Source organism: Narcine bancroftii, chromosome 9, assembly GCF_036971445.1.
Source record: "Narcine bancroftii isolate sNarBan1 chromosome 9, sNarBan1.hap1, whole genome shotgun sequence".
Taxonomy (NCBI): Eukaryota; Metazoa; Chordata; class Chondrichthyes; order Torpediniformes; family Narcinidae; genus Narcine; species Narcine bancroftii.
In genome coordinates, this window is record NC_091477.1 from 100,312,124 (window position 1) to 100,325,357 (window position 13,234).

Here is a 13,234-nt window from a genome sequence, read left to right on the forward strand (position 1 = left end):
AAAGGAATGGTGGGGCTAGATGAAGCAAAGACTATTGCAGAAGCTTTAGAAAGCACCAAGAAAGAATTGGAGGAGTACTCACAGGATCCTGGGGCTTGGACAAACGTCACACTGCTGGACCCTCTAGCCCCACGAAAAGAAAAGTATGCTGCCTCACAGGAATTCACAGCAGCAGCAACACGTTGAGGGTCCCAAGTGCTTTCTCTGTTGACAAAGAAAGCACCCCAGAGCCCTCTGCCCTGCCAGAGAAAATGTCTGTTCCAACTGTGGAAAACGTGGCCATTATGCAAAAGTCTGCAGAAGCCCCAAGGCCACAGCCAAGGCCCATTCTCATGCTAATGAGAGGCGGGAAAGCTCTTTTTTCTCCACAGACAAACAGAAGAAGAAGAATGCCATGTGCAGCCAGCGATCTTGGACAAATGCTACAGAGCATAGTACACAGTCTTCAGGAGATGAATATGATGCCAAATACTATCGGATGGAAGGACATGCCAGACTTGCTTCCCTATGCATGAATCTGGCGAGTCCACACAATTTATCTGATGCTACTGAGTGCATCAAAATTAATGATGTGAGGGTAAATTGCTTAATAGATAATGGAAGCACTTAAAGTTTTATTGACCAGGGGTTAGTCAACCGCCTTGCCCTCCCCACACGCCCGAGTGAGCACCAGATCCTGTTAGCAGCTAGCAGCCTTGTGGCTGAGGTAAAACAGTTTTGCAGGGTTACTCTAGAAATCCAGGGCACAAAATACAAAGGGTTCAAATTACTAGTACTCCCTCACCTCTGTGGCCAGGTACTATTGGGGTTAGATTTTAAGTGTCAATTAGAAAGCATTACAATAGTGAACAATGGGCCTCACCAGCAACCCCCCCACCCCAGTACGCCTTATGAAGAAACAACACCGCAGCCTGTCTGTCCTGAACATAGAACCCCCTCTGCTGTTCACACACCTGACCCCAGAATGCACACCAATAGCCACAAAGAGCAGGAGGAACTGCCTGAGGGACAGAGCCTTCATTAGGACAGAGGTCCGCAGGCTACTACAGGAGGGCATCAGAGAGTAGAGCACCAGCCCCTGGAGAGCCCAGGTGGTTGTAGTAAAGTCAGGAGAAAAACTGCACATGATAGTGGATTACAGCCAGACAATCAACAAATTTACACAACTAGATGCCTACCCCCTGCCACGCATAGCAGACATGGTCAACAACATTGCGCAGTATAAGGTGTTCTCCAACATAGACCTGAAGGCAGCATACTACCAACTGCCCATTAGAAACAGTGATCGCATTTACACGGCATTTGAGGCAGACGGCAGGCTGTATCAATTTCTGCGACTCCCCTTTGGTGTCACCAATGGAGTGTCCCTGTTTCAGAGAGAAATGGACCGAAGAGTAGATAAGTCCAACTGAAAGCGGTGTTCCCCTACTTAGACAACGTGACAATCTGTGGCCACACTCAGGAGGATCGTGACACGAATTTAAAACACTTCTTCCAGGCAGCCGAGGAAAGGAACTTAACATACAACAGGGACAAATGCGTATTTAGCACCAGGAAGTTGCCAATCCTGGGCTACATAGTGCAGAACAGGGAAATCAGCCCAGACCCAGCCCGTATGTGCCCTCTCCTAGACCTCCCAGTCCCACACACGCTGAAAGCACTAAAATGGTGTTTGGGACTGTTCGCTTACTATGCCCAATGGGTCCCCAACTACGCCGACAGGGCCCGCCCATTTATAAAAGCCTCAGTTTTCCCACTGTGCCCAGCAGCCACCAGAGAATTCAGAGACATTAGGGACTATATCGCTAAAGCTACCTTACGGTCCATAGATGAGTCGATCCCATTTGAAATAGAAACGGATGCATCCGATGTGGCTCTGGCAGCCACCCTAAATCAAGACGGACAACAGGTGGCCTTTTTCTCGCGAACCCTACAGGGGTCAGAGGTAAGACACTCAGCAGAAGAGAAGGAGGCCCTAGCCATTGTGGAAGCAGTAAGGCACTGGCGACATTATCTGGCATGCAAACACTTCACCCTCGTCACGGACCAACGGTCTGTGGTTTTTATGTTCGATAACCAGAACAGGGGGAGAATTAAGAACGACAAAATCCTGTGCTGGTGGATAGAATTGTCTACATTTAACTATGACATTCTATACCGTCCCGGGAGACTCAACGAGCCCCTGGATGCGCTGTCCAGAGGCATTTGTGCCATCCTTAACCACACGTCCCAGTTGCAGAGCTTGCACAATGAGCTGGACCACCCAGGATTCGATAGACTGTTTCTCTTCATTAAAACCCAAAACCTCCCATTTTCGGTAGAGGAAGTGAGGTCAGTGAACAAGAGCTGCCTCATCTGTGCGGAATGCAAACCGCAATTTTACTGGCCAGACAAAGCCACCCTGATAAAAGCTACCAAACCTTTTGAACGCCTCAGCCTCGATTTTAAAGGCCCGCTTCCGTCCAATAATAGAAATGTCTATTTCCTAAATGTAATAGATAAATATTCCCGTTTCCCTTCGCAATCCCGTGTTCTGATATATCAGCAGCCACTGTTATAAAATGCCTCCAACCCATCTTCAACATATTTGGGTACCCGAACTACATACACACAGACAGCCGTGCTGCATTCATGAGTGCAGAAGTACAGCAGTACCTGCATGAGAGAGGGATTGCTACCAGCCTCACTACGTTACATTCCCAGGGGGAATGGACAAGTCGAAAGGGAAAATGCCACTATCTGGAAAACGGTCCTCTTGACTTTAAAAGCAAAAGACCTGCCTGTTACTAGATGGCAAGAAGTGTTGCCAGAAGCCCTACATTTTATACGTTCTTTGTTGTGTACTGCCACTAACATGACCCCACACGACCGTATATTTTCTTTCACAAGGAAAGCCATGATGGGCACAGTGCTGCCTAAATGGATGATGACACTGGCATCTGTTCTCCTCCGGAAGCACTGCAGACCCCACAGAGCGGACCCGCTGGTGGATTAAGTGGAGTTGAGGCATGCGAACCCTCAGTACGCCTTCATCACATTCCCAGATGGAAGAGAAGACTCGGTGGGCACCAGGGATCTCGAGCCGGCCGGATGTGTGAACAATGCGGAGGAAACACAGATGTCTACGGATCAACAAGGAACGCAGCAGCAGTCACTAGAACAGTCATCCATCGAGTCACCCCAGAGGACTAAACCACTCACCCCGGAAATCAGGACCCTGGGTACGCCCACTCCACAAAATATCACCACCCTAGACTTGATGGGAGGACCTAATCCCATACAAGAGGATTCCCAGCCCACATGGCCATCTAGTACTTCCCACTCCCATACCGACACCAAGAAGGCCGAAAGGCAGACCGCACTCCCCACCCCTATACAACTACCGAGGAGGTCCAGAAGGCAACTGAAACCATGAAAAATTTGGACTTATGAACTTACAAACAAAGGAAAAAGGACGGGGGGGGGGGTGTGGTGGTGGGGGAATAACATTTTTAAGGGGGGGGGTGAATATGGTGATATGTAATTACACCACTAGGTCACCAGGGGTCATCCTGTGACTTTGTATATAAAGCAGTCCAGAGCTACAGTCTTGCCTTCCAGGTTTGTCTTGCAGAGAGACAAGACCTCTTAGTGTACATATTAGTTTATTAAAGCTGTCTTATACTCGCACTGCTGGTATGGTTATTGTCAGTACACCCACCACTGTTTTTTTTTTAAAACACCCCCGCTTCCTCTAATCTTTCCTCCACTCACCTTGAGTAGATGTCCTCTGGTATCGGCCAGTGCCACTCTGGGGAAAAGATGCTGGCTCTCCACCATAAATCTATGACTCTCACGTTTACAAGAACAAACCTGATCTCACCTGAGTATGAGGACTTACAAATATCATATCCAACCTGTCCTGATCCTTACACTAGCCAGGCTGTGGAACCATCATGGCAACATTCTAGGTCAGGAAATGTAGTTCATTGTGAAATGAAGATGTCAGCCAGCACACCAACTTGAACTGGCTCTATTTTTATGATGGGCTTGATTTCATCCAGAAATATTGGCCAGTGCTATTCACACCAGGTTAAATTGATGTTTGGTCAGTATGCACATAAATAACTGGGTGTCAATAGATTCAGCAAGACTCTTTTTACCAAATTCTTTATCATCAGTACTACCATTTTGCCTGCCTGAGGATCTGATCTGCTCTTTGGCCCAACTAATATTGTTTGTTCCTTTCAAACATGGTATTTCCCTGACAAATGGAAGTGCTGTAAATGACATCCAGGTTATGTTCAGAAATCATCAGATATGTTTAAACCAAAGAACTGCAGAGGACTCAGATTTGGGGTATTGTTTTCTGAAAGAAACTACTACATTCAACAGAGTTAGGGCACAAAACTAGTAAACTGATTAACTATGTTCTGGACTTCCCTATTAAGATAAATACAAAAGACTCTCTATTACATTTCGTCCCGTCCAGTTTGCGTGAATTACAGCCTAATAATTCTCTGGCATTTTTGCATAGAAATCTTCCCGCCATGAAGCAGCACCCACCTCCGCGCCAGCTCACTCTGGGCAGGGCGGACCGGGCGCATCAGGCGGACCGGACGCTCGGCTCCACGTTTCCAGCCGGAGCTTGCACTGTCCCCGGAAGTGCTTGCGAATGGGGCTCCGAGTCGATGATCGTGGTTCGCCGGCCGTGCGGGTAAGAAGGAAAAGGGGAACTGAGGGAGGGGGAGGCGCCATCGGGGAAACCGGGTCCCAAGCGCCGTTCCCCAAATCCCAGGGATGGCGCTCGGTAGCGGGCTGTCAAGCCGAACCCCCCCACCCCCCGCGGGTGGACCGTGGCCGCCGCTTGAGGACAGGCCTGACCCGGGCCTCGGGTGGCCGTATGTTCCACCACCCGTCCAACATCAGATGTTGCGAGGGACCTGCTTCCCCTGTGGATCTTTCTGGGGTATCGGCTCCAGCCCTGCCCTTCATACCCGGGGTGGGGTGGGGGTGGGGGTGGGGGTGGGGTGGGATGGGGGGGTGGTGGTGGGTGGTGGGATGGGGGGGTGGTGGTGGGTGGTGGGATGGTGGTGGGGGGGTGGGATGGTGGTGGTGGTGGGGGGAGCCCAGGTTGTGTTCTGTGCTCAATAAGGCACTAAACATCTGGGGCATTTTATTTGACGTCGGCTTGAAATAACGGATGGGAGGTGGTAGATCTTTTAGACACGGAAGTGTCCTCTAAATTCTCTTGAAAACCTTTCCTTTTCTCCAAATCTCTCTTCCTTTTCCCTCCACTTAAATGTTTCTTCCACTGTTTTGATTTATTTGCACATATTGTCATTCAATTTCTCGCTCATAAAATGTTGTGTTTGATAAAATTCTGAGATTCTGGGGTCATATTTTTATACCTTCAGTATGTAAAAAGTATACTTCATGGTCGTTTTGAGGGAAACAAGCTTGCTTTTTTTTTCCCATTGTATGTTGTGAACACATCGATAAAACTGTAGGTTTGAGAGGTTCTGTTACCAACGCAGAATGTAAACGAAAGAGGTGTGATTGTAGACCTCATTCTGTGCTATGAGAGAGACTCCGGAATCTTCTTGTGTCCTGTGTGTTAGGGAACATGCCTGAGAGAACCTGACAGTCTGTCAATTCACCTTATGGCCACCAGATGAAAAATGGATGAATAATGTGGTGCCTTTGTTAGCAGATCGTGATGGGCACATTGTGGTGATGTGCTCCATGGTTTGGGTCTCATGATAACAGATGGGGAAATGCCATAATCAGGGATTTGTGGGCATAACCTCCAAGATCATTCTGCTTCCTTTCACTTCTTACGATGCCACCTTTGAATTTGGTTGGATTTCCTGTATTACTTCTGAGCCAACCCAGCTTGTCCATTGAAACTTTCATATGAACTTGGTTTTGCTCTGTCAGGTACACTGCCAAATTTGGTATCATCAGTATGTCCTGGATTTGCCCGTATGCTTTTGTTCATATCGTTTATATAAAAATGAAGAAATCCAAGTACTCTGCAATGCTTTAAAAAAAAAGGACCTCAGTTACAAAATGTCTTATTCATCTTTAATCTTCTCTTTCTGTAGGAGAATCAGTTTATAATCCAAATTTCTACTTTCTCTTGGATCCCTGAGGTTTTACTTTCTGCATCAGTTTGTCATGTGTCATTTTGTCAACTGCTTTGCTGAAGCCCAGTATGATATTGCTCTCACTTCAATGATGCACCTTGTTTATGGCTCATTCTGTTCTTGGAGTCAAATGACTAAATCGGTAGCTCTATTCTTTTAGTAAATGATTGATTTTTCAATTTGGTTAACTTACTAGATGCAGTTTTGATAGTCTTCATGATGTAATCCAAACCTTTACTGTAGTTGGAAGAGTTGCATCACAGTGTGTCCTCAGTATCAATGGGCTTTAATATCTGTAAATATAAACCGTGGTTCCTGAGAGGAGCTATGACAGGCTTTTAAAATGTAACAAGTGTACAATTTACATTTTGCTGGAATTTCAAATAAAATTTGAAATCTGCTTTTTTTGTCTGATAAAGATGACATTAATGCTAGAGGTCCAGATAAGACTACTATTTATCGATGTATTACAGTAACCCTTTTATTTATTACTGCTTTTCTGCTGATGGAATTGTATTGGATTGTACTTATCTTAACTGAATTAAAGAAGATGCATTTAGAGCTTTCAAAGAAATCATGATTTTTTTTGCATTCATTTAACAAATGGAAATCACCAATGTTCTGAAGTGTGGGTTATATTGTTATAGCTTGGGAATCGTAGTTCAGTTACAGAATATTGTAATATCTCTGTAAATGACAAGATGCTTGAATTGGGAGGGAAAAAGCAGGTAGGTGGATGAACTTATCATCAGATTAGCCATGATCACATTGAATGGTGGAGCAGGTGCGATGGACCAGATGGTCTACTCCTGCTCCTATTTCTTATATTCTTAATTTTGGAGCCAACTGTTCAAAATTCCCATTTTGTTTTAAAATTAATTCATATAACATGCAAATTCGTGAAACATAAAGACTACAGAACAGATGCTGGAACGTTGAGGAAACTGAGCTTCTGGAGGAACTCAACATCCACCTTTCAGGTTAGGGCCCTTTATTGAGACTGGATTGCTGGGATAGTAAAGCAAAAGCTGTAATAGCTGAGCCACTGTTTCGCCCAGTTCCTGTTTTTTTTTTATTTTTACTTTTTGGAGCATAATTTTATTCTATCTTACAACAACCTCTTCATATCTCTGAATTATTTATGTTTTTCACATGATAAATTCAACATAGAAATCAACATAATTATGTTACTTTTTTTCTCTCTTCCCAGGCTTAGCTTGCTGGCAAGCCCTGAAGAAATATTGTTTAAAAAAAATGAAGTTTCCTGAACAGAAACTGTGCTTGCTATCCAGAGCTGTTCACCACCTGAATGCACCTCATGTTCATTTGCGCAGGCTACACTGGAATTCTAAAGCTCAGCCATACTCCACTTTCAACAGACTTTCTCTAAAGGGATCAAAAGTGGTTCCTTTAAAAATTGGATCCTCTCCCCATCGAACTTTCATTCTAGCCAGACTAGCAACTCGACTACTAAAAATTCGCTACCTTGTGTTGGGATCAGCAGTCGGAGGTGGTTACACAGCAAAGAAGGTATATTTGAAGCCCGTCAATTTTTATTTTTTGTGTGGTATGAAAATAGACTGAAGGGAAGGTTGATCATCAGGAGGGGAATTGGTGAGTCACTTGAGGGTTCTGAAGCATCTTTATTGATGCTTGTGTTTTGGTTTTAGCTTATCATTAACTTCAGTAATGCAAACTTTACTGTTATATTGAGTATTGTATTTTGGTCGTCAAGATTGTAAGCAACAATTACCGAGTGTAAGTGTTCTGAAGCATGAAAACTATAACTTACTTGTCAGGCTTAAAGTGCATATAAAAGAATTTAAGTTTTACTATGTTTTTCTTAGACATATGATCAATGGAAGGAAATGATACCAGATCTAACAGAGTACAAATGGATAATTCCAGACTTTGTTTGGAAACTGGATGAAAATATAGATTTTGGTGAGCTGTTTTTGGTTGCAATTTTGAATTCAATAGGACAAAATTAATGATGTTACAATTCAAAATATGATTTGTACAGTGATGGTGTAATTCCATTGCTATGTTGTTGTTTATTAAAATCACTATCTTCTCTTTGGAGATTAAATAACATAATTTGATAATTCAGCATTACATTACTTAATGATCCTTATTAAATAAACAGTTGGCTAACTTAATCATTTTGGATTTTTCATGTTCAATCTCCTGAGCCAAGTAATTATTTGATATTTTATAAGTTTTGCTGATCATAAAATCAAAAACATATGTTGAAAGGATAAATCTTAGTACCTTTTTAATCAGTATTGAGTCATTTGGTAAATTGCACAAATTCTTTCAATTCAGTTGAAATGAGGCAGAATTTAAGAAGCAAACACTGTTTTCAAATTGGTTGTATAATAATCAGGACTTGTGCAAAAATTAAGCACTTATCCATGTTACACTACATCAAACATGAATCTTCCTTCATTTTCTTTTTAAAATATTTTTAATGATTTTGATAGTAAAAAAGATTTTTTTATATAAAAAAAAATCCCTTTGAATCTTCCTTCTTACCCAACGTGGCCTCTTTGCATTCTCCTCAGAGCTTACAATACCATCCTATTTTGTATTATATGCATTCTTAGAAATTATTGCATTCAGTTCCCTCTTACAAATCATGGAGGCTAAGCACTGATCCCTGGTGTATCCCATTTGTTGCTATCTGCCACTTGCCAGAGTCCATTTATTGCTGTGTTTTGTGCCTGTCAATCAGTTGTCAGTGCATGTGTAAACATTACTCTGAATCCCATGAGCACACGAGGCTCCTATGCGGGCCTTTATCAGAGTTATTCTGAAAATCCATAGATACCACATCCACTGATTCTCCCTTATCTATTCTGCCAGTTACATCCTCAAAGTAAAACTTCAGTAGGTTTATCAGACATGATTTTCTTGAATAAATCTGTTAACTTTATTCCTGTTAATATTTTTGAGGTGTCATGTATCACATCCTTTTATAATACATGAGCAGTTTGTTTTCCTCTTGTATTCTAATTTTTGTTCCTCATTCAAACATTTGGTCCATTTTTTGCTCATTTCTGACTGCACCCAATCTTCAAGCTTGCTGCTTTTGACAGCAACGTTATAAAACTCCTGTTGAATCTATTACTGTCATTTTTTTGGGGATGGTTGGATCACTTTTTCTTTTGTATTTTTTTTACAATGGAAAGGAATATAAACTGTTGCATTTCCTGCATTTGTTGTTTAGATGTTAAACACATTACCTATCCACAGTTATGTCTTTCAATGAAGCTTCCAATGTGTCATTGTGAATCATTTGTGTGGATCTTTGGAATTCTCTTAGCCAAAATGCTCTGTATTTTCAAATATAATTGAGACTACTGGACCTTTGGGCACAGGAAAAAATATTCCCTGGGGTGGCACAGTTGGTGTAGCAGTTAGTGCGGTGCCTTTACTGCACCTGCGATCAGGACTCGGGTTCGAATCCCACATTGTCTGTAAGGAGTTTGTATGTTCTCCTAGTGTCTGCGAGGGTTTTCCCTAGGGGCTCCGATGTCCTCCCACCATTCGAAATGTACAGGGGGTGTGTTAATTGGGTGTAAATTTGGCGGCACGGACTCATGGACCAAAATCTCCTGTTACCATGCTAAATGCAAAATCACCTACGGCTCCTAGAACGCTTCCACCAGCGTTGTCTCCGCTCCATCCTCAACATTCATTGGAGCGCTTTCATCCCTAACGTCGAAGTACTTGAGATGGCAGAGGTCGACAGCATCGAGTCCACGCTACTGAAGATCCAGCTGCGCTGGGTGGGTCACGTCTCCAGAATGGAGGACCATCGCCTCCCCAAGATCGTGTTATATGGCGAGCTCTCCACTGGCCACCGTGACAGAGGTGCACTAAAGAAGAGGTACAAGGACTGCCTAAAGAAATCTCTTGGTGCCTACCACATTGACCACCGCCAGTGGGCTGATATCGCCTCAAACCGTGCATCTTGGCGCCTCACAGTTCGGTGGGCAGCAACCTCCTTTGAAGAAGACCGCAGAGTCCACCTCACTGACAAAAGACAAAGGAGGAAAAGCCCAACACCCAACCCCAACCAACCAATTTTCCCCAGCAACCGCTGCAACCGTGTCTGCCTGTCCCGCATCGGACTTGTCAGCCACAAACAAGCCTGGAGCTGACGTGGACATTTACCCCTCCATAAATCTTTGTCCGCGAAGCCAAGCCAAAGAGAGAGAAGAGCCCTGAATTAGAGGATAAAATCATTTATTTAGGAATTCAACCATGATCTGCACAAATGGGGGAACAGGTTGGATGGGCTGTATAACCTGCTCCTCTGATTTTTTTTTTATTGCTAAATGAAATTCTGGAAAAATGAATGAAAATGTAAAATTTTGACATTGATGTATTTTGAACTTCAGAAAAGCTAAGGAAAATCTTTGATGATGTAGAACTTGCCAAGCTGTTACCAGATTTTGATAAGGTTGGAGAAAGCCTGGATCAACTCAAGAGTCTCCTAACACCAGGTGTGTATATATTTCAGTGTCACTAAATAATCTACGTGAAAAGGGTTGAAGGTCATGTGCATGTTGTGATTTTGGTGCGATATTTTTGCACTTTGCTTTAATTTTTGCTTTGGACTTAATTATGCAGAGATCTGATGGATGTCTCTAATTTGAAACTGCTGACTGATTCTTCCAATAATAAGTCATTCTTGTGACGATATACTTTCACTTACAAGATCTTCAACTCATTTTACATTTTCTTCAAATGCAATTTCTTTGGTTCAATTTACAGAATTCTCATTTTTTGTTCTACTTGTTTTAGTCAACTCTGCTTTTTAGTGTTTTGATTGATGCCTTTTTAATGATATCAACTAAAAGACGAGAAAGCAGTTTATTGGCAATATCTATGTTTTCATCGTGGTTTTTCATATATAATTGAATTCCGTTTGCTAACAAAGTTTGCTTTCAGTCATAATACCAAATCATTGTCTCACTGCTGTCTTTCAACCTCAGTGCATTTTTTTGTTTCTCACTTCATTACCAGAAGCAGGAATCCCAATATCACCTACCTTTTCAAGCATCTCAGATTACCTAGTATGTTCTGATATGTAGGTTCTCAATGAGCAATGTTCTATAATCTGGTTATCCACCAGCTATTGAGTTGTTCTTTATGCATTGGGCTTTGCTTTTGATGATGTGACCAAGCAGTATATTTCTATTGCATTCTGATTCTTCAGACTTAAAGTCTGTATGACCAAACCTGCTGTGAGTTGATCATCCGATAGCAATAACTATTATTTTTCTTTTCCTGAGGCAATTCATTCATGAGTCTCTACCCTTTTTCCTTAGATCCTACAAATAATGAAAAGGTATGACTCCTGAACAATCACTTCATCCCACTTCAGGTCTCTTTCTTCCTGGATGTTTGTCAAGTGCACATTTTGGTTTGGTTTCTGTCCTTAGCAAAGTATCGTTTCATGGAACCTTCAAGACTTGTAGCTAGTCCTTTCCCAACAGGCTGGATCAAATGATATACTGTGCAGTAACAAATGTAATTGCTTATTGTACCTTTATAATACTGTCTAGTAAATCCGATTATACTTGAGATATTTATCATTATGCTGCAAAACATTCTCCCATTTTTATGTGAATCTGCCAAGTATCTTTTAACGATTTGAACAGTTTGTTTCTAGAACTTTAAACCGACTATCCTTTTCCTTAAATCTATGTTAATGCGGATGCACCTGTTTTACGATGCCCTGATATCGACATCTCTATTTTCGTCTCTTAGACTGTACATCATTACCCAGGATTTTTTTTTTAAATATTTTATTTACAAATTTTAAACCACAATAATGATCACATTACATTCAATTCAAAAATTATTCATCCTGGATATTTTTGATGAGTGCTGTTAAAAGCAATGCAGAATCAAATATTGCCACATAGTGAAGAACAGGTTGATCTGGTAGAGAAAATAACTAGAAAATACTGTTGAACATCATTGCATAAAATGACTAAAATTAGTCTCTGAGATGCAACATATTGATTTTGATGAGAAAGTTATAATCAAATCGAGGAGTAGTGCTGTTGAGTGTGTTGCACATTGGGGGCAGGTTTAATTTATTTTTGTGTTTGCATTTTGATGACTTCTTACAGGTGAAAGTTTGTTTAATGAAGTCAAAGGAAACTCTGATCTGCTTCTGTTGTTCGGTGTGTAAATCCTTTTGTTATTTAACCCATCTGCTTGCAGTTAAAAATAAATAACCCTTTTACACTTTGCCTTAATTTAGTGTGAAGCATTGAAGACTATTTTATCAGCCAATAAAATTGATTAATACAAATTAGATTTTGTTAATATTGGCACTGAAAAAAATGTATCCCTGTCGGTTATTGTTTGATGAGTATCACTTTCAATTAAAAATCCGTTTTGGAGCTTTACTCGTTGAGTTATGAAATTTAGCTTCGATCATTTCCATATTGCACCATCAGAAAACGCCATGGAAACAAAATGTGTAAAATTCTCGAAATAATTAGGATTTATTGCACTTAACAACAAATTATTTCAAGGTTCTATTTCTATAGAAGGTGCATTTTTCAGATGGAAGTTTAAAACCTTGATGAAATATTTCTAAACTGGCTGAAAGATTAATGATAATTATATATCTCCTTTGACTTCAATTACATTTTCATCATTATTCATATTAAGGTCATTTGTGATCGAATTGTCACCTGCTTTTTCAGCGTAAAAATATTTTCACCTTGTTTGAATAGAAGGATTTTGGTTTGTTGTGAAAAGATAAATTTGATTGTAAATAGATCAAAGAGAGTTTAACCTAGTTAAATTTTAATGTGGTTAAGTAATATATTTTAAGGATGGTATCTGTTCATGAACTCTGCCTCAAAAACCTACAACAAATTATTAGCTCCATTACAGATCAATGCATTATGTTTATAAAGGGCGATCATATTAACTAAATTATTGCAGTAATAACTGCATGGATTTGCATTTTGTTGTGAAAAACTGTCCGACTATACCATCCACAAATCCAATGTGGGCATTTGCGCCATTAGCCTATTTTTGAATTCGTGTCAATGGAAAGGGCTATAGATTTA

The 13,234-nt window shown here is 41.4% G+C and overlaps 1 protein-coding gene across 4 annotated transcripts in view; it reads left to right on the plus strand.

Moving 5' to 3' along the window:
• Nucleotides 1-4,613: 4,613 nt before the first annotated feature.
• opa1 (OPA1 mitochondrial dynamin like GTPase) overlaps nucleotides 4,614-13,234 on the plus strand; it is an 84,286-nt gene continuing 75,665 nt past the window's right edge. For 2 of the 4 annotated variants that reach the window (XM_069897022.1, XM_069897024.1), the window contains exons 1-5: nucleotides 4,614-4,696; nucleotides 7,339-7,658; nucleotides 7,976-8,072; nucleotides 10,535-10,639; nucleotides 12,278-12,331. In XM_069897022.1, the coding sequence (XP_069753123.1) occupies nucleotides 7,383-7,658; nucleotides 7,976-8,072; nucleotides 10,535-10,639; nucleotides 12,278-12,331 (532 nt within the window). In that variant the 5' untranslated portion in view covers nucleotides 4,614-4,696; nucleotides 7,339-7,382. The remainder of the gene's footprint in view (nucleotides 4,697-7,338; nucleotides 7,659-7,975; nucleotides 8,073-10,534; nucleotides 10,640-12,277; nucleotides 12,332-13,234) is intronic. The other 2 variants (XM_069897023.1, XM_069897025.1) reach the window with 2 other exon arrangements.